The sequence below is a fragment of the Drosophila willistoni genome, unplaced genomic scaffold (genome assembly GCF_018902025.1).
Source record: "Drosophila willistoni isolate 14030-0811.24 unplaced genomic scaffold, UCI_dwil_1.1 Seg171, whole genome shotgun sequence".
NCBI lineage: Eukaryota > Metazoa > Arthropoda > Insecta > Diptera > Drosophilidae > Drosophila > Drosophila willistoni.
This window is the reverse complement of record NW_025814133.1, coordinates 852,312-878,962: the sequence shown is the minus strand read 5'-3', so window position 1 is coordinate 878,962 and position 26,651 is coordinate 852,312. Positions and strand designations below refer to the sequence as shown.

General features: G+C 37.8%; 1 protein-coding gene across 1 annotated transcript in view; it reads left to right on the top strand.

Annotated features, from left to right (window-relative positions):
- The window catches only part of LOC111519615 (inactive rhomboid protein 1), a 140,429-nt gene extending 113,987 nt beyond the window's left edge, over positions 1-26,442 (top strand). Inside the window, exons 5-7 of the mRNA XM_023181264.2 lie at positions 22,936-23,193; positions 23,254-23,541; positions 25,719-26,442. Coding sequence (XP_023037032.2) covers positions 22,936-23,193; positions 23,254-23,541; positions 25,719-25,946 — 774 coding nt within the window. The 3' untranslated portion in view covers positions 25,947-26,442. The remainder of the gene's footprint in view (positions 1-22,935; positions 23,194-23,253; positions 23,542-25,718) is intronic.
- The last annotated feature ends 209 nt before the right edge of the window (positions 26,443-26,651 follow it).

Genomic DNA, 26,651 nt, shown 5'->3' with positions numbered 1-26,651 from the left:
GATCGCAAAGGCCATGAGTATTCTGGGTTTCATTAAAAGACGGTCAAAAGATTTTGATGACCCCTATACAACTAAAGTTCTTTTTACTTCGCATGTCCGTCCTATTTTAGAGTATGGATCTTGCATTTGGTCACCTCAATATGATTCGCACCAGACTAGACTTGAATCCGTTCAAAAGCAGTTCGTGCTATGTGCTCTTCGTGGCTTAGGCTGGGATCGCAATGTCAATTTGCCTTCTAGTAGACTTCTTTTGATTAACCTTCCTTCCTTAACTAACCGTAGAATTATGCTTGGTGTTATTTTTATGCACAAGCTCCTAATTGGTGATATTGACTCGCCTGAGTTATTAGCTCAGGTAAATCTGTCGGTACCATGTAGACAGTTATAGCTCTAACCCTTAGTCGTTGTTCTTCTAACTATGCCATGCATGAACCTTTTAGGGTCTTCTGTTCTGATTACTACCTTTTATTCCCTGTAATCGGCTCAGTGTTTTCTATTAATATGCTTAAAACATCTATCCTTCCGTATTCAGTTCATAGATAGCTATAGTATTATTTGTTTGTCTGTTTTTTATACCCTTGCAGAGGATATTATAAAATTGGTCAGATGTTTGTATCGCACAGAATGAGACGTTTCTGAACCCATAAAGTATATATATTCTTTATCAGCATGAGAAGCTGAGTCGAGATAGCCATGTCCGTCTGTCCGTCTGACCGTCTGTCCGTCTGTCCGTCCGTGCGTATGCGTTTTACTCAGCCGTCTTAAGAGCTATCGGGCTGAAATTTTTTTCTGTGCTTTTTATTATCTAGAGCAGATCAAGTATGGAAATCATCAGGATCCACTATATCATATAGCTCCAGAGGAAACATTTTCATAACAATTGGAGTATCCCCATGAAATTTACTAATGCGATAGTTTTGGATATAGAACATCAGATCCCGAAATTAGAACACAGGTGATATCAAGCTTTGAAGTTGTTACCCGAGGCTTTGGTCCAAACCAGCTGGAATTTCGCAGCTGATAGCAGCTTAAGTTTGATAGGCTTGAAGCCCGCATCCACGTGGTACGATCAGTATCAAAGAGAACTCAAAAAGGCGCAACACGCAAAGAAAGCGGTTGATGCGAAAAACTAATTAATGTAAAATAACCTAAATAATGAATAAATGAAAACAAAAACAAAACGAGACGAAATGATTAACCGGCGTCCAACGAAAAACCCGGTAAAACTTCGCAAAGTTGGATAAATAAATTAAATTAAATCAATTCATCTGAAATTTCTGTATGTGTTCCGCTCACTGTGTATGAATTTTCTCGAAGAAACATTATTTTTTCTAACAATTAATTCAATTTTCATTTTTTTTTAATATATATAGACGTAGTCGTACAACGCTCAGTACGAACAAGTGACCCATATGACACCAGGCCCGACGAGCGAGGAAGGACAAGATCGCAGTTTTTATACCCGGAAGCGATGTTTTGGAACCGATAACGTGCCAAAGTCTGTTGTAGTCACTACATAGTATACGAAAAGGTTCATGCAGAGAAAAGTTAGTTGTGCAAGTGGGAAGTATAAGCGGTGTGAAATTGCGGGTCCTTCTAGATGGAACAGAAATGTTAATTTGGCTCAACAGCTCGGAAGAGACAATCTCACCATTCAAAAGTTTGTAAAGAAAAGTTACACCAAGCATTGTTCTACGATTAGTTAAAGAAGGAAGGTTAATTAACTGAAGTCGACTAGAATAAGATGGAAGTTGTACAGTTGGATCCCAGCGCAAATCACGAAGGGCAAAGAGTAAAAACTGTTTTTGTACAGATTCTAATTTGTACAAAAACAATTTATTGAGGAGACCAAACACAAGATCCATAGTCTAATATAGGGCGGACTAAAGAAGTAAAAAGTATTTTGGTAGTATATGGATTCTTGAACTCCTTCGACCAGCGCTTCATATGCCAAGAACACTCTTAGCCCTACTAACAGTGGTCGATATATGCTGATTAAAACTAAGCTTGTGGTCGACTAAGATCCCCAAATCTTTTACAACCAAGAAAGTATTATTTATTCTTTCTAACGGGAAATTATTTAAAAAGTAACTCGTTAATTGGGAAGAACCTCTATAAAAAGACATAACTTTGCACTTAGAACAGTTTAGAGATAACAAGTTAGTCCTACACCACCCCTGAAAAGCATTCAGGTCAGCTTGCAAGGTATGACATGAGAGAGAGTTTACGATGCGATTAGCGATTTTTACATCATCGGCATACATAAGAACTCTGGAATTTAAAAGAACGGTTGGGAAATCATTAATAAAAATGGTGAATAGTAATGGGCCAAGGTGACTGCCCTGTGGGACTCCCGATTCAACACAAATGATCTTAGAAAGAGAGGACCTAGAAAGAACCCTCTGCCTCCTATTGCTTAGATATTGTGAAATCCAAGCAAGCAGAGCATCCGGAAAGCTTATGTAATAGTAAGGCATGGTTTACCGAATCGAAAGCCTTACTGAAATCCGTATATATAACATCAGTTTGCATTTGTTTCTTAAAACCTTGGATTACAAAAGATGTAAACTGTAAAAGGTTAGTTGTGGTAGACCAAACCCATGCTGGTATGGCGAAAAAATTGATTTACATAAATGCTGTATTTGAGACGTCATAATTTTCTCAAACATCGCTGATAATTTAGAAATTCCTCTGTAATTAGTGACGTCGGATTTATTGCCACATTTGTGAAGAGGTATAATAAACGAATCCTTCCATATAGTTGGAAAGTCGGACAGTGTAACGGACAACTCAAAAAGCTTAAGTAAAGGCGGGCACAATGACTCCGCACAGAACCTCAGGACACAAGCGGGAATACCATCTGGGCTTAGCTACCGAACTTCGCGTTGTAATATGATTAAGAATGCAGTTGAATAACGTTATTGGATATGGATATATCTGACTAAAGTTGTACTTAGTAGATATGTACGTAGTCGAGAAGAAGTTACTAAATAAATTAGAAATAGATTGATCAGAAGAGGCCGAATCATTATTAAAAACTGCAAACGATGGAAGGGAGATAGAATTTTTCTTTGAGTTAAGGAAACTATAGAACTCTTTAGGATTTTCGGAGAATTGCAACTTGCAACGTTGTAAGTAATTATTATAGCATTTAGAATTAGAAACAATAAAATTCGATTTAGCAACCAAGTAACGAGACAGATCCGATGATAGATCCGTGACTTTATATTTTTTGTAATACCTAGACTTAAGATTCTTCAGTTTTGACAGCCCCCGCGTAAACTATGGTGATTTTTGCGTCACCACAGGAGACACTAGGGGTACACAGCCATTAACGATTGAGTCAACAGTGGTATAAAATAAAGAAATGGCGGAATTCATATCCGTACAAGTGTATAAATTAGTCCAATCGGTATTAAGAAAGGCATTGTTTAGTGCGACAAAATCAGTCTTCCGAAAACATCGGGTGCGTGCCGTAGGATCACACATGGAGATGGGCTCGCGGCTGGGAAACTCAAAAGATAATTCTAAAGTTGGATGATAACTATCCTCTGGAAACACCATTGGACTAGTTCTAGATACTTTACAAAAACTAGGATCAGAAGTAAAAATCAGATCTAGAAATCTGCCAGACGTATTAGAAAGCGAATTCAGCTTGAGCCAACGAAAGCTCAAGCAGACCATCAATAAAATCGTGACACCCAGAGGTCAGCAACGTTTTGCTACCATTAAGTGTTGACCAAGTCATAGTGGGCAGGTTAAAGTCCCCAAGGATAATTAATAAGTCTCTGTCAGAAAGTAGTTCAAGTATAAATTTAATAGAATCTAAGTGTAGTAAATAGGTTGGCCATTCCGATTGGGGCGAAATGTAAGAACAGATAACAAAAATGGAAAAACGAGTAAAAGATACTTTAACGCATATGCGTTAAATTTATATAAATTAGATAGTACTTGAGACAGGTATTGTCAGACCCGATGATAGGGCGGAATCTACAGCAATAAGAACTCCACCACCCCTACGATCAGTACGATCCCGTCTAAAAATATTGAAATTAGAGGGTAAAACTGTGGCGTCAAAAACGTCAGGTTTTAACCAAGTCTCAGTAAAGACAATTAGGTCAAAATCAAAAGACTGACTATCTACAAAGAGTTTAGTAAGTTTGGTATTAAGGCCTCTGACATTCTTATAGCCGACAGAGAAGGAAGTTGTTAGTTTTTTGATAGAGTAGAAGAAGGAATAGATAAGGAAGGAGTTGGAATAGATGAGGAAGAAAGAGGAATAGATGGTGAAGGAATCCTTGTTTGGCCCCGTGTCTTCCTTTTTCTGGATGTAAACTCGTTCACAATTAAGTTTTTCGACCAGAAGCTAGAACTGCAGATACAGTCAAAGAACTCAATTGGAACACTGATTTTAAAAGATGAAATTTCTCTAGAATATGAAAATTTGAACTTTTCTATTGATATATGGGAGACATTCAGTTTAGCCCGAATGTGGGCCATGACATCATCCGATGTAGCATCAGGGAGAAGTCTCAAAACAAAAATGTGTTTTTTAGGTGGCACTCCCACCAATGGTTTCGGCATTGCAGGTATTGCATCAGCTACCGCATTAATTGTAGCATCAGTTGCATCAAGTGGCACTCCGGCGCTACTATCGCTAGAATCCCTATCGGTAAAATCCATGGGTGTAGATTCTTGCCCAGACTCAGTCAGTAGCGTTAAACTACTAAACTGAGACTCGAGAGCTTTAAACTCTTGCGAGAGTTTAAGAAAACTGGCGGACAGACTCCTCAGGTTATCCTTTGTTTGCCGCATGAAAAGTTCCATTTCATCTTCCACGATCCGGCATGACTCACATCCCCATTTGATACCCTTTTTTTGATCTAAAAGATCCTTTACCCTGCATGTAAAGCCGGCGCACTTAACATGTACTGTAGTTTTACACAACCAACAGTAAATAAAACTATTCAGGGGTGGGGCGGGCTGCAAACAATTTTTAGCCGAACAGACAGGTATTATGAGTTAATAAGATGAATTAGTAACCAAACAAATAAAAATGAGAAATGTATTGGTATTAAAATATATAACTCACTCTGAGGTCCAGAAATAATAAGAAAGCGAGATATTGAGGGTGCACAAGGGTTAAAAGATAAAGAGAGCACTATAGAGTCTAAATTACAGACACACAACAGACTGCAGTATGAGCGCAAATAACGGCGACGAGTGAAATGAAAACGAGAGAAAAAAAAAAGTTAAAGAGCGCGAGCGCGGGAGCTAGAAATCACAAAAACAATAACGCTGCAACAAGAACTCACAGAAATTGCAAGACAACAACAAATGAGCGTTGCTTGTGATTTACAAGAAAGAAAAAAAAGGTGGGAAAGAGAGAAAGAGAAAAAAAAACAACAAAGGTTATAAACAGAATTAAGGTTGTTAAAAATTATTAACACAACCACACAAAAACGCAAACGAGTGATATGGTGCAAGTTAGATTTAATATTATAATTATAATTTTCGATCGCGATGCCGATAAAACAAAATAAAAAATTATAAAATCAGTTAAAACGCGGGAGCTAAAAAAAACACGTCCGTCTTCCTCGAGAGCGTTGAGCGTTGAAAAAATAAATTTTCATTAAAAAAAAAACATGAAATATGTATAATTCATGATGTGCGACTCTTCCTTGCTTGAACTAAAATATTTTTTCGAACAATTAACTTTGAACCAAATTAGCTAAAAAATTAATGCAGAGCAGGTTAGATTGTTAGACTTTGAAAACGAATTGAACAATATACAAAATCAAATAAACGGCATGTTAATAAACCGACAGCAAAAAAATGCGAAAAAGTAAAAATTGTTCTGGAATAAAATGTAAGGAAACGCTCGATGCTGTAAACCCGGCCAAACGGGGTCATATGTGTCTTGGCGAGAGGCCGCACATAATGTGTACGAGATTTTTAAAGAATTTGACGGAAGCTCACGCCATTTTCGGGCGGCCACAATAATTAGATTAAAATTAGAGGTGCTGCTGTCGGTGTATTACCATCATCTTTTACTAGAGTGGTCAATTGTAATGCCATAATTGCTAGGCTGGACTTTACTTACTCGGATAGGCGTCCTGCTTATCTAATTAAACAATCTCGAATTTTGTGATGAGATAGAAAAGAAATTGACTCTGTTGACTAACAAGACCATTATGACCTATGAAACAGATGTTGCTGATGCCATAAACGAAAAATATAGAGGTGACGCTTTAAGAGTATTTATATCAGGATTAAAAAAACCCATATGCGATATAGTGTTTGCATCAAGACCTACTGATTTACCATGTGCATTGGCACTAGCACAAGAAGTCGGAACAAATCATGAGCGTTATAGTTTTGCTTCGCATTTTGCAAAAGGTAGTGCTGACACACCTGTAAGGAACAGGCAACCAACACAAAAATTAGTTAACTCAGATTCAGCTGCAGGTCATCGCGAACCTTATTTTTCTAATAAACAACGAAATTTAGATTGTGAGGCCAATGCAGTAGTACAGTACAGTAGTAACAGCACGCCGGGTGTCATACAATCTTTGGGTGAACCAATGGATGTTGACCCTTTAACGTCCCGTTTCAGACAAAATACCGCGTACTTGGGCTGAGGCCAATCGGCCTAACCTTGAATCTCAGCAGTGGGTTAATAACCCGCCTGATCGTCAAAGCTCTAAGACTTATCGATTTAATCAATTAATGAAGAGAATTCTGATTCTGACGCAGCATACAACGAGCGTGGAGAACAAGAGGTTGCTGGGATAGAAGATGACGAGATTAATTTTTTAGGGGTAGTTCCCTTTTGCCATGGATATCTAGATATGTATGGGGGAAACAAATAAAGTTGCTGATCGATACGGGAGCATCAAGAAGCTATAATAAACCATTACCTATGCTAAAGGGTATACAGCAAGTTGATAAAGTATTTTCTGTAAAATCCATTCATGGAACTACCTCTGTAACTCATAAATCTTAAATTAACTTATTCGGTGTAACTTCAGACTTTTTTATTCTCTCGAATCGCGAATCTTTCGATGGTGTTGTGGGGCTTGATCTATTGAAAAATGTTAATGCGACTCTGAATTTCAAAACTAAAGTAATTATTCATGATTCCGGCAGTGAACTTATTCAGTTTTTGGTAGGCCAAGATGTGAGTCATATAGAGTTAAAAGCTGAGGCAGTGCCGTCTGCCATAAAGGAACCTCACCGATCTTAATGAGAAGCTTCCCTACAATACTAATAGTGTTGCAGCTATCCGAACACGAGATGAAGATGAGCTGAGCCAACACATTCTAAATTATACCCGTACCCAATGAGTGTTAGGTCGTTTGTCAATAATGAAATACAATTGTTGCTCGACGGTGGGATTATTAGACCATCGAGATTCCTATACAAAAATCCTATATGGGTTATCGATAAAAAAAGATACGATGAAAACAGAGTTAGAAAAAAACGGATGGTTATAGATTTTAGAAAATTAAATGCAAAAACAATTGAGGACTCGTATCTTATTCCAAACATCAAAGTCATTGTATCCACCCTGGGCGGTTCTAATTTTTTTACAACACTCGATCTGAAATCTGGATTTCACCAAATTGAGCTAGCAGAGCGGGATCGAGAAAAAAATGTTTTTTCTGCTAGCGGTGGAAAATTTGAATTTTGTCGCCTTTCTTTCCGACTCAAAAACGCTCCCAGTGTGTTTCAAAGGGCCATCGATGATATTCTGCGGGAGCACATCGGGAACTATTGCTTTGTTTGTATAGATGACGTTATCATTTTTTCAAAAACAATGGAGGAACACTTTAACAAGTAGAGTTAATCTTATCAAGCCTTCTTGGTTCGAATATGATAGTATACCTTGAAAAGTCTAAATTTTTTGAAGAAAAAGTCGAGTATTTGGGATTTATAGTCAGTCGCAGTGTGATTAAAACCTGTCCCAAGAAAGTGAAAGCAATTAAAGCTTTTCCGGAACCACGCACTCTAAAATCGGTTCGCTCCTTCTGAGGCTTGTCCTTATACTACAGACGATTTTCCCTTGTTTTTTTTTTTTTTCCCTTGTTATACCATAGCGGACGTTGACGATACTATGCGCAGTACGTTCAAGTGGCCCCTACGACACCAGGACAAAGCCTGTTACGCGCGAGCCCAAGCAGATAACTGCCCACCTCCCACCCGACCGACCGAGGGGTGCAGCCGTATAACGCACGGCACGAATCGCGTGGACAAAATACACAATAGAAAAGACAGACAAACGCATAATACTATAGCTATCTATTAACTAAATGGGATAGGATAGATGTTTTAAGCATATTAATAGAAAACTCTGAGCCGATTACAGGGGATAAAAGATTGTAATCAGAGCAGAGGACCCTAAAATGCATAGCATAGTTAGAAGAACAACTACTAAGGGATAAAGGTATTAAAGGATGTCTACTCGGTCTACATGGACCGACAGATTCACCTGAGCTAATAACTCAGGCGAGTCGATATCACCAATTAGGAGCTTGTACATAAAAATGACACCAAGCATAATTCTACGGTTAGTTAGGGACGGAAGGTGAATCAAGAGAAGTCTACTAGAATACGAAGGCAAATTGACATTGCGATCCCAGCTTAAGCCACGAAGAGCAAATAGCAAGAACTGCTTTTGAACGGATTCTAGTCTAATCTGGTGCGACTCATATTGAGGTGACCAAATGCAAGATCCATACTCTAAAATAGGACGGACAAGCGAAGTAAAAAGAACTTTAGTTGTATAGGGGTCATCAAATTCTTTTGACCATCTTTGCCGGCCTTTGCGACCGTGGTGGAAATATGGGTGTTAAAATTTAACTTATGGTCCATAAGTACGCCCAAATCATTAATATTATTTAGACGTTCTAAAGGGCTGTTGTTTAGAAAATAAGTGACCAGTTGAGGAGAGTTACGAAAAAAAGTCATTACCTTACATTTATGGTATTCGATATTGTTAACCCAAACGAACAACTAGAAATTAGTAATCAAGAACATAATAGAGCTCATAGATCTTCTTAAGAAAACCTAAAAGAAATTCTTCGCGATTATTTGTTTCCTAGTATGGAAAAAAGGCAAAAAAAAAGTTTCGTTAAATTGCAAGATTTGCTCATACAACAGACATAATATTGCTTGCCACTATAGAGTACAATCGAAGTATTCATTTGGTAACAGGCCAGAAACCTATTGACTTTTTTAATATATAATAATAATATAATAATAATATATAATAACTATATACAGAAGCTGTAATTGAAAAAGACTTAGGATCAACGGTTAAGGTTAAGGGAAGTGTTGTACACAAAGACAATATAAAATAAAAAAAATAAGAAATAAAAAATAATGGTAAAAGAAAAGAGAAAAAAAGATAATCAATAATTCACGCTGGTTGAGAAGTTATATCGAATTTTGTTAGTTTGTAAAATTAGTTAAGCCAGTTTTTAGAGACTATCTACATTTTAAGGGAAATCAAAATCGATTACGTATTGCCTGGATTACTGGATCAACGCTCCAACCAAACTGCATAAAACTCACACATGCACAGCTATGCGCAAACACTTATGGCCAATCTCGAAGAGAAGTTAGTCATCTTTTGCGGCACCGAAAACGTCCCTGATTGAGGGGGGGATTAGTTATCATATAAAGCTTTAAATCTTCAAAGCTTGCGCAGCTTGATAGGCTTGAAGCCCGCATCCACATGGCCCGATTAGTATCAAAGAAAACTCAAAAAGGCACAACACGCAAAGAAAGAGGTTGACGGCTAAAATAACATAAATAATGAATAAATTCAAACAAAACCAAACAACATGAAATTATTAACATGTATATGACAGCTATATAATACATTTACCCGATGTTGATCAAATTTGGCACAGTTATAAATATATCTACTAAACTGATATATTTTTACAAAAATCGTGTCAAAGATATCGAAGTGACAAAAGTCACTGTTTTCGACCGATCGTTCATGGGAAGAGCTATATGATATAGTTACCCGATTTAAATTAAATTTGTTACAGTCATTTGTCTCCAATTCAACTGCCGCTGTGTGAAGACGTGTTTTTTAATGCACTCCGCAAAAATTGAGTGTAAAAAAAAAAGTCTGCGTTTGCAAAAAGTTGTGTAGGGCTCTCAGTCGCCTCAGAGACGCCTATTTACAATCATATTGCTATTAGATTGCTCTAATAGCATTAAATACTAAGTTGCAACAACAAAGTGCGTAATTTTTACAAAAGCCATGTCCACCAATTCGGGCCCAAGCTCTCTCGATCCCCACCAACAACAGCTACAAGAACTAATTGTACAACAACAACGTGAGCGTCGACTCTCGGTCCAACGCAACAACGCGTACTTTTCGGTGGTGTCGCCGACCCCACCGAATGCTAACGTAAGCAATAACACCGAAAGTGCCAGCCACTCAGCAATTAACAGCAACTTACCGTGGAGAGAGCAGTGTGCTTCTCCATCCATATCGATAACTGGGTCACCGATTGCACCAACCAGCACCGTCAGCTCGTTGACAGCAACCAGCACCGTCAGCTCGTTGACAGCAACTACTGCAACGTCTGCCGAAGTATTGACCTGCCTCAAGCCGTCAACGACAAGTCGCCCAGAGTCAGCCACAATAGTAAACTCAACGACTTCTGTCCAAACTGGAATGGACAGATATATTAAAATAACTAAGCGGAAGCTAAGCCCGCAAAAGAAAAAAAGTGGCAATACGCCGAAAATAACCAAACCAAATGAACGAGTAGCACCCCTTAGCGGGAATCGTTTTAAAATTCTTGCCGATCAGCAAGACGATCAAGCCGGCGCTGTAGATAAAGTTAAATCGGCTAGACCACCCCCTTTATACATCCGTGGAGCCAACTGCAGCGCCCTGATTTCGAAGCTAGTAGAAACAGTAGGGGCAAATAACTTTGTTGTAACCCCTCCCAATAGGGGTAACGTTAAAGAAATTAAATGTCAAGCCCAAACTGAGGACAATTTCCGCATCATCGAAAAGTACCTCCGTAATGCTAACATCAACTTCTATACCTACCAACTAAAAAGCAGTAAAGGGCTCCAGGTTGTGTTAAAGGGGATTGAGCCATCGGTCCCTACTCAAGAAATAGCAGACGCGTTGGTCGAAAAAGGGTTTGCGGTCAAGTCCGTTGTCAACATCATCAACAGGAACAAAGTCGCACAGCCGCTCTTTAAAATCGAGCTCCAACCAGATGCAAAGCGGTCGAAGCCAAATGAAGTGCACCCGATCTACAACCTACAGCTTCTATTGCACAGAAGAATCACCGTAGAGGAGCCCCATAAGAGACGCCAACCACCGCAGTGTAAAAACTGCCAGGAATACAACCACACCTCTAACAATTGCAATCTTAGGTCAGTGCGTGTTGGCTGCGGCGAACATCATGAAGATGGAATTTGCACCAAGGACAGAAACAACGTCGCACTAAGACTATGCAGCAACTGTGGAGGGAACCACACGGCCAACTATAGAGGATGTCCTGTCTTTAAGGATCTTAAATCACACCTAAACGGGCGCAAACCCCCAGCTGGACCAAAAATCATCTTCAACGCCTTCAAAACTACACCGGAGGTCTTCTTCGCCAAGGCTGCTAGATCATCCAACATGACTGCTACAACCAGTCCTAGTGTATCCTTCGCTATTGTGCTCCGAACTGGACAGACGGAGCCCGCGAAAGAGACCCCGTCACTCCGCCATCTACAGAATCCGCAACCTAGCGCACCAGAGCTTGGCCAGCAAACTCCAAGTGATCTAGAGGCCCTATTGATCTCACTCAATCAAAACATGACCACTTTTATGACGTTCATGCAAAACTGTATGCACGAACTGATGCGGAATCAAAACCTGCTTATCCAGAAGCTTATCGAGAATAAATAATGGCTTCCCTACGTCTATGTCTTTGGAATGCTAACGGCATCTCCAAGCACAAAAATGAACTGCAACTATTCCTAGACTCAAGTGAAATCGACGTTTTGCTGATTTCGGAAACACATTTAACATCAAAAAATAATTTTCAAATACCAAAATATACCTTCTACGCAACAAACCATCCAGACGGAGAAGCTCATGGCGGGACCGGTATCCTAATCAAAAACCGTATAAAACACTCGTTCCTCAACAGATTTGAAACACAGCACCTACAAGCAACTGCTATAACCGTCCAAACCAGCTGCGGCAACACTACATTGGTCGCCCTGTACTGCCCACCACGCTTCTCAATCTCTGAAAAGGAATTTACCGATTTCTTTAACACACTCGGAGATCGCTTCATTGCAGCAGGGGACTATAACGCCAAACATACGCACTGGGGATCTCGCCTGGTAAATCCTAAAGGAAAGCAGTTGTACAACACAATAGTCAACCCTCTCAATAAGATGGATTGCGTCTCACCGGGTAGGCCTACTTATTGGCCCACAGATCCACAGAAAGTGCCTGACTTGATTGATTTCGCAGTAACCAAGAGGATTCCACGTAATCGGATCACTGCGGAAACACTGCTAGATTTAACTTCCGATCACTCTCCAGTGCTATTCACACTATTAACAAGACCTCAAGTACTTGATTGCCCATATAGGCTTACAAAAAACAAAACAAATTGGCTTAAATTTAAAATGTACATGAGTGCCCACATTGACTGTTCGCCGAAACTGGATGCTGCAGAGGACATTGATATGTGCGTCTCTGCACTTGAGTCGATGATGGGAGCTGCAGCAAGAGTATCTACTCCACATGCCTCTTCTTACACCAAACCTGTTGACAGGTCTACGAACCGGCGGATAGAACAATTAGTAACGGAAAAACGACGTCTAAGAAGAGAATGGCAGATTACTCGATCACCAGCAGCAAAACTTCGCCTAAGGCAAGCTCATCGCAACCTCTCCAAGGCGTTAAGACAAGAGGAAAGCTGGGCTCAAAGGAAATACATAGAAAAGCTCAGTCCAACCAGCACTAAACATCCTCTGTGGAAAGCCCACCCAACTTTAAGCGCTCCTACAGAGACAATTTCACCGATAAGGAGTCCAACCGGTGGATGGGCCCGCAGTGACGAGGACAGGTCATCCGTATTTGCCACACATCTTAAAATGATTTTCCAGCCAAATCCAACATCAAACTCATCTGTACTTCCCCCTTCGAGCACATTAACGGATAGTGAGTACTCGGAACTTCAATCGGACGAGATCACTGCAGTTATTAAAAACCACATAAAGCCTAAATAAGCCCCTGGCCATGACCTAATCGCACCGAAAATTATCCTAGAACTCCCTATTATCGCCATACAATACAAACATACATGAAAGATGTAATGGCTCCGTCTCCGCTGATTTTGAAATCAAAGCTGGTGTACCGCAAGGCAGTGTACTCGGCCCATTGCTCTACCTGCTGTACACTACAGACTTACCAACGAGTTTAGGACTTACAACGTCCACTTTTGCCGATGACACGGCAATCCTCAGCAGATCCAAATGCCCAATACAAGCCTCTGCAAAATTAGAGGAACACCTCAAGGTGGTAGAGGAATGGCTAGCAACCTGGCCTATCCGGGTCAACGAGCAGAAATGCAAATATGTTACACTTACGCCTAACAGAAGAAACTGTCCAGTTTTAATGCTAAACAACGTACCAGTTCCTCAAGCCGTGGATGTCATTTACCTTGACATCCACCTAGACAGAAGACTAACTTGGCGCAAGCACATCGAAGCAAAAAAGTCACAGCTTAAACTGAAAGCGAGTAGCCTACATTGGATCATCTATGCTCGGTCCCCTCTACGTCTGGAGTATAAAGTCCTCCTATACAACTTCGTACTGAAACCCATCTGGACTTACGGAGCCGTACTATGGGGAAATGCAAGTACCAGCAATGTCGATATTATACAAAGAGCGCAGTCGAAGATTTTAAGATCAATCACGGGGGCCCCGTGGTATATACGAAACGACAACATTCAAAATGATCTAAATATACCTAGCGTAAAATCTGAAATAGGTACTCAACAACTAAAGTATTCTGCGAAACTGGATGCACACCCAAATGTTCTTGCCAATTCCCTTACGCGAACTAATAATAGAACTCGTCTTAAAAGAAATGACAGACCAACCCAATAACAAGTGATAAGGGCCGCCTGCAATATCCCCAGGATTTATCTTAAGTACTAGTCTAAGAAAAATATCTCAAACTTGTTGTTAGGCTCTAATTTAAGAGTAGATTCAACAAATATATATTAAACGTTAAAGAAAAAAAAAAAAAATTTGTAGGTAAAAACGTTTATTTTTATATCAATAAACTAGAAAGTAACGAAGTTTTTGAGAAAATTCACGTTTTTGACTTTGCCATCTTTATGGTAGCTATGTATAGATATAGTGTTCTGATATGGCTGATTTCAAGTCTGTAGCTTTTGTGGTCTATGAGAAGTTTGCGTTGATCCAGACGGACATGACTATATGAACTGGTCTCGTTGTGATGGTCAAGAATATATATTCTTTATATGGTCAGAAATATTTGCATTCTGACCAAAATTAATACATCCAAATAGGTTACAAATGTTGACAAAATAAATGTTTTAAACAATCGGTTGCGGTTTTTTAGTCATATAGAGATGGATTGCGTCTCACCGGGTAGGCCTACTTATTGGCCCACAGATCCACAGAAAGTGCCTGACTTGATTGATTTCGCAGTAACCAAGAGGATTCCACGTAATCGGATCACTGCGGAAACACTGCTAGATTTAACTTCCGATCACTCTCCAGTGCTATTCACACTATTAACAAGACCTCAAGTACTTGATTGCCCATATAGGCTTACAAAAAACAAAACAAATTGGCTTAAATTTAAAATGTACATGAGTGCCCACATTGACTGTTCGCCGAAACTGGATGCTGCAGAGGACATTGATATGTGCGTCTCTGCACTTGAGTCGATGATGGGAGCTGCAGCAAGAGTATCTACTCCACATGCCTCTTCTTACACCAAACCTGTTGACAGGTCTACGAACCGGCGGATAGAACAATTAGTAACGGAAAAACGACGTCTAAGAAGAGAATGGCAGATTACTCGATCACCAGCAGCAAAACTTCGCCTAAGGCAAGCTCATCGCAACCTCTCCAAGGCGTTAAGACAAGAGGAAAGCTGGGCTCAAAGGAAATACATAGAAAAGCTCAGTCCAACCAGCACTAAACATCCTCTGTGGAAAGCCCACCCAACTTTAAGCGCTCCTACAGAGACAATTTCACCGATAAGGAGTCCAACCGGTGGATGGGCCCGCAGTGACGAGGAGAGGTCATCCGTATTTGCCACACATCTTAAAATGATTTTCCAGCCAAATCCAACATCAAACTCATCTGTACTTCCCCCTTCGAGCACATTAACGGATAGTGAGTACTCGGAACTTCAATCGGACGAGATCACTGCAGTTATTAAAAACCACATAAAGCCTAAATAAGCCCCTGGCCATGACCTAATCGCACCGAAAATTATCCTAGAACTCCCTATTATCGCCATACAATACAAACATACATGAAAGATGTAATGGCTCCGTCTCCGCTGATTTTGAAATCAAAGCTGGTGTACCGCAAGGCAGTGTACTCGGCCCATTGCTCTACCTGCTGTACACTACAGACTTACCAACGAGTTTAGGACTTACAACGTCCACTTTTGCCGATGACACGGCAATCCTCAGCAGATCCAAATGCCCAATACAAGCCTCTGCAAAATTAGAGGAACACCTCAAGGTGGTAGAGGAATGGCTAGCAACCTGGCCTATCCGGGTCAACGAGCAGAAATGCAAATATGTTACACTTACGCCTAACAGAAGAAACTGTCCAGTTTTAATGCTAAACAACGTACCAGTTCCTCAAGCCGTGGATGTCATTTACCTTGACATCCACCTAGACAGAAGACTAACTTGGCGCAAGCACATCGAAGCAAAAAAGTCACAGCTTAAACTGAAAGCGAGTAGCCTACATTGGATCATCTATGCTCGGTCCCCTCTACGTCTGGAGTATAAAGTCCTCCTATACAACTTCGTACTGAAACCCATCTGGACTTACGGAGCCGTACTATGGGGAAATGCAAGTACCAGCAATGTCGATATTATACAAAGAGCGCAGTCGAAGATTTTAAGATCAATCACGGGGGCCCCGTGGTATATACGAAACGACAACATTCAAAATGATCTAAATATACCTAGCGTAAAATCTGAAATAGGTACTCAACAACTAAAGTATTCTGCGAAACTGGATGCACACCCAAATGTTCTTGCCAATTCCCTTACGCGAACTAATAATAGAACTCGTCTTAAAAGAAATGACAGACCAACCCAATAACAAGTGATTAGGGCCGCCTGCAATATCCCCAGGATTTATCTTAAGTACTAGTCTAAGAAAAATATCTCAAACTTGTTGTTAGGCTCTAATTTAAGAGTAGATTCAACAAATATATATTAAACGTTAAAGAAAAAAAAAAAAATTTGTAGGTAAAAACGTTTATTTTTATATCAATAAACTAGAAAGTAACGAAGTTTTTGAGAAAATTCACGTTTTTGACTTTGCCATCTTTATGGTAGCTATGTATAGATATAGTGTTCTGATATGGCTGATTTCAAGTCTGTAGCTTTTGTGGTCTATGAGAAGTTTGCGTTGATCCAGACGGACATGACTATATGAACTGGTCTCGTTGTGATGGTCAAGAATATATATTCTTTATATGGTCAGAAATATTTGCATTCTGACCAAAATTAATACATCCAAATAGGTTACAAATGTTGACAAAATAAATGTTTTAAACAATCGGTTGCGGTTTTTTAGTCATATAGAGTCAGAAAACTTATGCAAATGATTCTTAAATGGTAATCTGGTATTTGTATTATGTATTGTAGTATGAATTGACAGAGTGATAATCTGATTATGGAAAAATAAAATTTTGTTTCGATGACCACTTCCCAAAAATAAAATTTTAGTTCGATGTTCACTTCACAAGAATAAAATTTTAGTTCGATGTCCACTTCACAAAAATAACATTTTTTTCAATGAAGTACCTCGAAACACCAGATTTCTTGAATATCTCAACTGGAGTCAAGTGCAGAGTGCAGAAAACCGAGTTCCTTTTCGAAGTCAGCAACCCCAAATTACCCCCAAAAAGCATAAGGGGTCCTTGCCGCAAAATAGAATTTTACCCGTAGCTCCTTTAAAGGGCCAAGGTCGAAGAAAGTTCAAAGGCCAGCAATCCTCTCTATACAATGCACAACTCTCGGCTAGACTGACCACTTGGTCTTACTTACATTAATTTTTATGATCTGGTGGTTAGCCGTCGCTAAGGCTACAAAACCAAAGCAATTAGGTAAAGTGCAAATAAGGATACTTTTGTGAATACCAGTTGCCTTCAGAAGTACTGTTACAAAGCCTCTGGAAGTATTCCTCCAACCTCGAATCATCGAATTTCTTTAAAACTGGTCAAATATTATCTTGTCAATGGTATTAAAGAACTTTTTAGTGATATGAAGGATTGAGTGTTTTGTAGCATGTTCACATATCGAATACTCACTGTACTCAGTGAAACACTTAAATAATAATACAATAGTACAAACATAATATACATATAAATATTACAAACATATTGTAGCACTTAATTACAATATTTATATATATATAAACATATAAATTCAAGTACCATGCATTTATTGGCCACAAGACCACACATAAATGCATGGGACTGGACAGTGCTGAGTCGACATATCCAACACGCTCGACGGCTCTGTCACCAAGTGAACATGATATGTCCTCTCTCCCCTGCGACGAATCTTCGCCAGCTTATACATAAATATGTAAACATTTATACCTAAGCAGACCGCTCCTCTGCCGGCGTCACTCACAGCGTAACCACGCGGTCTTAGCTGTACAAGACAATTATGTACATATAGAGTTAAGTACATTCAATAAACTGAACGCAAAACTAAAAGACACGCGTTGTCTCATTTAAATCTATTAGAATTATAAAGAACTGAGAGATGACCCATTACAATAATTCTAGAGCAAAGTTTCGCAGTAGAATATATATTTGTATTTATTGAGACTATTATATGGTGAACCGAATGGTACGATGAAAGAGAACAACTAACTAAACTGAAAAATTAGTGTGGCCAGACTACAAGTACATATTGTTGCCAAATTATTAGATACGATAATATTACCAAATTATCAACAAAATCAAATAGAAAGGAAATATAAATTTATCTAATATTTGTGGAGTTAAACTAATCTGGTGGAAAGGATGTCACAATAAGAACCTAAAATAAAATCTAAATACAAATAACGAGTGGAAATATTACAGTATTCATGGATTACAAGTTAACTTTCAACTCATACATTCTCACTATGTCATATGCTACGGTATGATGATCCATACAAAACTAATTGTTTTGCTATCTTACTATCATAGCGGAAGTATTTTTAATTATTACAATTAAATGAAAGTCGCATTAAGCTACAATTAATATAATAAATAGCTTGAAAAGAGCATTTTTTTTTTAATCTTAGCACAAATTAAACCAAATTTCTTGTAACAAATAGTAAAATTAGTTTACTTAAGAATATATATTTATATGTATTATAAATATGAACATAGATGTATTAATATTGTTTACTTTTTTACATTTTGATCCAGACGGACATGACTATATGAACTGGTCTCGTTGTGATGGTCAAGAATATATATTCTTTATATGGTCAGAAATATTTGCATTCTGACCAAAATTAATACATCCAAATAGGTTACAAATGTTGACAAAATAAATGTTTTAAACAATCGGTTGCGGTTTTTTAGTCATATAGAGATGGATTGCGTCTCACCGGGTAGGCCTACTTATTGGCCCACAGATCCACAGAAAGTGCCTGACTTGATTGATTTCGCAGTAACCAAGAGGATTCCACGTAATCGGATCACTGCGGAAACACTGCTAGATTTAACTTCCGATCACTCTCCAGTGCTATTCACACTATTAACAAGACCTCAAGTACTTGATTGCCCATATAGGCTTACAAAAAACAAAACAAATTGGCTTAAATTTAAAATGTACATGAGTGCCCACATTGACTGTTCGCCGAAACTGGATGCTGCAGAGGACATTGATATGTGCGTCTCTGCACTTGAGTCGATGATGGGAGCTGCAGCAAGAGTATCTACTCCACATGCCTCTTCTTACACCAAACCTGTTGACAGGTCTACGAACCGGCGGATAGAACAATTAGTAACGGAAAAACGACGTCTAAGAAGAGAATGGCAGATTACTCGATCACCAGCAGCAAAACTTCGCCTAAGGCAAGCCCATCGCAACCTCTCCAAGGCGTTAAGACAAGAGGAAAGCTGGGCTCAAAGGAAATACATAGAAAAGCTCAGTCCAACCAGCACTAAACATCCTCTGTGGAAAGCCCACCCAACTTTAAGCGCTCCTACAGAGACAATTTCACCGATAAGGAGTCCAACCGGTGGATGGGCCCGCAGTGACGAGGAGAGGTCATCCGTATTTGCCACACATCTTAAAATGATTTTCCAGCCAAATCCAACATCAAACTCATCTGTACTTCCCCCTTCGAGCACATTAACGGATAGTGAGTACTCGGAACTTCAATCGGACGAGATCACTGCAGTTATTAAAAACCACATAAAGCCTAAATAAGCCCCTGGCCATGACCTAATCGCACCGAAAATTATCCTAGAACTCCCTATTATCGCCATACAATACAAACATACATGAAAGATGTAATGGCTCCGTCTCCGCTGATTTTGAAATCAAAGCTGGTGTACCGCAAGGCAGTGTACTCGGCCCATTGCTCTACCTGCTGTACACTACAGACTTACCAACGAGTTTAGGACTTACAACGTCCACTTTTGCCGATGACACGGCAATCCTCAGCAGATCCAAATGCCCAATACAAGCCTCTGCAAAATTAGAGGAACACCTCAAGGTGGTAGAGGAATGGCTAGCAACCTGGCCTATCCGGGTCAACGAGCAGAAATGCAAATATGTTACACTTACGCCTAACAGAAGAAACTGTCCAGTTTTAATGCTAAACAACGTACCAGTTCCTCAAGCCGTGGATGTCATTTACCTTGACATCCACCTAGACAGAAGACTAACTTGGCGCAAGCACATCGAAGCAAAAAAGTCACAGCTTAAACTGAAAGCGAGTAGCCTACATTGGATCATCTATGCTCGGTCCCCTCTACGTCTGGAGTATAAAGTCCTCCTATACAACTTCGTACTGAAACCCATCTGGACTTACGGAGCCGTACTATGGGGAAATGCAAGTACCAGCAATGTCGATATTATACAAAGAGCGCAGTCGAAGATTTTAAGATCAATCACGGGGGCCCCGTGGTATATACGAAACGACAACATTCAAAATGATCTAAATATACCTAGCGTAAAATCTGAAATAGGTACTCAACAACTAAAGTATTCTGCGAAACTGGATGCACACCCAAATGTTCTTGCCAATTCCCTTACGCGAACTAATAATAGAACTCGTCTTAAAAGAAATGACAGACCAACCCAATAACAAGTGATTAGGGCCGCCTGCAATATCCCCAGGATTTATCTTAAGTACTAGTCTAAGAAAAATATCTCAAACTTGTTGTTAGGCTCTAATTTAAGAGTAGATTCAACAAATATATATTAAACGTTAAAGAAAAAAAAAAAATTTTGTAGGTAAAAACGTTTATTTTTATATCAATAAACTAGAAAGTAACGAAGTTTTTGAGAAAATTCACGTTTTTGACTTTGCCATCTTTATGGTAGCTATGTATAGATATAGTGTTCTGATATGGCTGATTTCAAGTCTGTAGCTTTTGTGGTCTATGAGAAGTTTGCGTTGATCCAGACGGACATGACTATATGAACTGGTCTCGTTGTGATGGTCAAGAATATATATTCTTTATATGGTCAGAAATATTTGCATTCTGACCAAAATTAATACATCCAAATAGGTTACAAATGTTGACAAAATAAATGTTTTAAACAATCGGTTGCGGTTTTTTAGTCATATAGAGTCAGAAAACTTATGCAAATGATTCTTAAATGGTAATCTGGTATTTGTATTATGTATTGTAGTATGAATTGACAGAGTGATAATCTGATTATGGAAAAATAAAATTTTGTTTCGATGACCACTTCCCAAAAATAAAATTTTAGTTCGATGTTCACTTCACAAGAATAAAATTTTAGTTCGATGTCCACTTCACAAAAATAACATTTTTTTCAATGAAGTACCTCGAAACACCAGATTTCTTGAATATCTCAACTGGAGTCAAGTGCAGAGTGCAGAAAACCGAGTTCCTTTTCGAAGTCAGCAACCCCAAATTACCCCCAAAAAGCATAAGGGGTCCTTGCCGCAAAATAGAATTTTACCCGTAGCTCCTTTAAAGGGCCAAGGTCGAAGAAAGTTCAAAGGCCAGCAATCCTCTCTATACAATGCACAACTCTCGGCTAGACTGACCACTTGGTCTTACTTACATTAATTTTTATGATCTGGTGGTTAGCCGTCGCTAAGGCTACAAAACCAAAGCAATTAGGTAAAGTGCAAATAAGGATACTTTTGTGAATACCAGTTGCCTTCAGAAGTACTGTTACAAAGCCTCTGGAAGTATTCCTCCAACCTCGAATCATCGAATTTCTTTAAAACTGGTCAAATATTATCTTGTCAATGGTATTAAAGAACTTTTTAGTGATATGAAGGATTGAGTGTTTTGTAGCATGTTCACATATCGAATACTCACTGTACTCAGTGAAACACTTAAATAATAATACAATAGTACAAACATAATATACATATAAATATTACAAACATATTGTAGCACTTAATTACAATATTTATATATATATAAACATATAAATTCAAGTACCATGCATTTATTGGCCACAAGACCACACATAAATGCATGGGACTGGACAGTGCTGAGTCGACATATCCAACACGCTCGACGGCTCTGTCACCAAGTGAACATGATATGTCCTCTCTCCCCTGCGACGAATCTTCGCCAGCTTATACATAAATATGTAAACATTTATACCTAAGCAGACCGCTCCTCTGCCGGCGTCACTCACAGCGTAACCACGCGGTCTTAGCTGTACAAGACAATTATGTACATATAGAGTTAAGTACATTCAATAAACTGAACGCAAAACTAAAAGACACGCGTTGTCTCATTTAAATCTATTAGAATTATAAAGAACTGAGAGATGATCCATTACAATAATTCTAGAGCAAAGTTTCGCAGTAGAATATATATTTGTATTTATTGAGACTATTATATGGTGAACCGAATGGTACGATGAAAGAGAACAACTAACTAAACTGAAAAATTAGTGTGGCCAGACTACAAGTACATATTGTTGCCAAATTATTAGATACGATAATATTACCAAATTATCAACAAAATCAAATAGAAAGGAAATATAAATTTATCTAATATTTGTGGAGTTAAACTAATCTGGTGGAAAGGATGTCACAATAAGAACCTAAAATAAAATCTAAATACAAATAACGAGTGGAAATATTACAGTATTCATGGATTACAAGTTAACTTTCAACTCATACATTCTCACTATGTCATATGCTACGGTATGATGATCCATACAAAACTAATTGTTTTGCTATCTTACTATCATAGCGGAAGTATTTTTAATTATTACAATTAAATGAAAGTCGCATTAAGCTACAATTAATATAATAAATAGCTTGAAAAGAGCATTTTTTTTTAATCTTAGCACAAATTAAACCAAATTTCTTGTAACAAATAGTAAAATTAGTTTACTTAAGAATATATATTTATATGTATTATAAATATGAACATAGATGTATTAATATTGTTTACTTTTTTACAGGTTGGGCCTTCTGCTTCTCTTTGCGGTGTTGTATCTTCGCTCATAGCTCTTCTAATTTTAATGCATTGGAACCATTTGCATAAACCACATATTGCACTGTTCAAATTATTAATGTTATGCGCCGTATTATTTGCGATGGGAACTTTGCCATATCAATTAAATTTTGTTGCTCTATTTGCGGGAGTTACATGTGGAGCATTCATAACTATTTCCCTGGTACCATTTACTAGTTTTACGAAGTACGGACGAAAAAAAAAGGTATTGAATGAACAACAGAAGCGAAATTGTCACTGTTAAATTTTTTTTTCTTTTCTTTAGATTAATCTTATATGGAGTTGCCTTCTATTCCATATCTTCATATGTGGTGCATTAATAACAACATTTTACATCTATCCAAGTGAATTTAACACCCTAAATTTAACGGAAATATTTAATAGCAAATATAGCAGGTCGACAAATAGTAATGTTGTTCATTATGATGTCGAAGTTATCAACAATACTACTCGAAAATACTCGCAGACTCAAAAGCCCCAATTCTATTACCATCATCACTCCGACGACATCATAAGAAATACTGCAGCGTTTACAGAGGGTACAAGTATATCGGTAAGGTTGCACACAAAGTTGAATCTTAAGTAGTTCGAGTTGCCGTTTTTATGTATCGTGCACTGTTATCTTTAACTTAACTGTTATCTTATTTATAAAAAGTTCTTAAAGTTTAACTAGAACTAACATCATCTTTTATACTTACCATATAAATGGCAGTAAATGTCTTCAGATTTTTTTAAAAGGTATAGATTTATCGGTTATAACGCAAGATATATGGGTTGCCCTGGGATGTAAGTCGGTCAAAGCCAAACGATCCCCTTCTACAACCTTTAGCTTCTTTTGTACAACAAAATTTACCGTAGAGAAGCTTCATAAAAAGAAACAGTATGTGTTGTCTTTAACGACCTTCACTACAATGCTTCCCTGACTACACCAAAAGTATTCCTCGCCAAGACCAAGGCTTCAGTACCTAGCGAATCAGTGACTAAGCACAACTGATTTTGGCCAGCAAACTTTAAGTGGCTTAGAGGCCCTATTGGTCTTCCTTAACCAAAACATGAACGTCCATGCAAAACTCCAAGCAATAACTGAAGCGGAACTTAAATCTGTTCACCCAGAAGTTAATTGATAATAAATAATTTCTTCCCTACGTCTATGTCTCTGAAATGCTAACGGCAACTCCAAGCCCAAAAACGAACTGTCACTATTTCTAGGTTCAAGTGATATTGACGTCTTGCTGATTTTGAAACCACATTGAACAACTAAAATAGTTTTCAAATACTAAAATATGTTTTCTATGCAACAAATCATCTAGACGGCAAGATTAAAGGTGGAACTTGTATCACGATGAAAACCGTGGAAAAGTCTCGTTCCTCAAGCAAGCAACTGCTATAAGTGCCTAAACCAGCTGCGGCCACACTATTGGTTGTAACGTTTCTACAAGATTCTTTTGAAAATCACTTTTTTGCAGTAAATAAACACACAGGGGATCCTGCCCGGTAAATCTTTAAGGCAAACAGTTATACAACACAATAATCAACCCACTCAATGAGACAGATAAGATAGCATAGAACAGACGTGAAATGTGAATGGAAAACGGATAGTGATGCAAAAATCAATTTTTTCATGATCGCGTTAGAAAAAATGATATATGCAATCGATAGGGAATACTTCAGAGATTATCAACGAAAAAAAATTTTTGATATCGGTTGAGATTCATGGGTGCTAGAGGCGACCAAAGTTGAGACATTTTTAGTAAATGGGAATAAATGATAACTTTTACAAAAAATCTTAACTTTAAAATTGAATATTGGGCGATTTCAACAATCGATCTTTGATTTTTTGGTTTTATCTGAAAAGTATGTTCTTTATTAATAGCATAAATTCATAAATTTTAATAATTACTTACATCGTTATTGAACTAGAAGCGTCTAAAAAATGCATTAAATATTGGCGTTTTTTAAACTTTGGTGCAATAGAATTAACATGTATCAACTAGTACCAATACCGGACTACATATACTTACTAGGTAGAAATAATTACCAATATGGTCCCAAACTGCGAAAACTTGCGACACCGATGCATGGGCGATAAAACTAAGGAAACCTTGCCTAAAAAATGCGCTGCAGGTATAAGGAAGAAGAAGAGCGCATGCGTATTTGCCTGTAGCTTCTGTGTATTTAAATGATAACATTGCATAATGCTGTTTTGCAAATACTACCCGTTCATATATATGCCTTTTTACAATGTTAGATTGCTAATTATCTGCTTTGGAAAATATAATTTATTAGAATAACTGACAAGACAGGTAAATGTTATTTAAGTTGATGAAAAATTGGTTCTAGTTGTAGGTTGCTCCATTTTATTTCCGTTTACTTAATTGGTTGTAAATATTAAGTTATTTACCTAATTAAAACAAAAATACCGATTTTGGGCTTTACCTAGTTAATTCAAAAAATGTTATATAAAGGATTTGTTAAAAATTAATGAACAGTAACTTTCATTTAAACAAAGAACAATTAATGTTTTCCGAAATAAGTTCAAATAAATTTTTCTGACTAAACTATTCATTATAGTGATCAGTTAATAATATTATCAAATAATTTTATTTAATTTATTTTTGCAAATTAGTTACTCTCCAGTCATACATTAACAATAAAATTTATAATTGTAATTTTGTTTGTGATTAGAAACTATCACTAATCTTTGAAATATTAATGCTTTTATATTTTTAGCACATGCATTCCGAAGTTTCGAGGCAAATCCATTGGTCACAAACTGGCTTTAGTCGACTGCTGGATCACAGTGAAAACAAATCAAAACTCAAGAACACTTTAAATTCTCGTGGGTTAATTCGTCATTTGAATGAACCGAACGACTCAAACTTAATGACTAAATCAGTAGTATTAAAATCTGAAAGTAATAACAAAAATCTTATTAATGTGAATATCACAACTGTATAAACTTTAATTATATTATAAAAAAAAGGAAATACCCCATTTACGAATCGATGGAAGCTAAGTGCGAGAAGTCACCTAATTTCAAAATAACCCATACATATTTTGTTGAGATGTGAGTGAAGCCTGATTTTGCTTATGCTTCTGGGTTTTCAGTAGTTTACTTAAATATATTAAATATAAATATATATTATACATATACAAATAACTCTACTAGTAACACTTTTATGCAAGTAAAAATAAATGGAAGGATATTTGAATCAGCGCACTAACCATAAAGAAGTATGTTTCATCTCTTTCTTTTTTATAACCGCTAGCATAAGGATATATGTAAAACGTAGCCTAAGGTCACTTTTCTATATTCAAATAATGGGAATCTTATAAAACCCACTGTGACGGCACTGACTTGCCTACGTATTTGTACATAAAATGATGTAAGTAAGTCGTCCAACCGTCTTGGGTATACCATGCACCGAATAAAACAAATATTTTAAAATTATAATTATAATATATAATTTATTAGAATAAATGTATTTATGTGCTTATTTACAAGAAATTTTGTTCACAGCTATTTACTGCTATAACCATAAGAGCTCGTCACCAGCCAAGGCCATCTCCGCTCTTATAGACCACCTGGAGAAAAAGTTTGAGCGTCAGGGTTTGGGTACTATAACACTGATAAAGCACAGGATCGAGTTCATCAAAGGCACG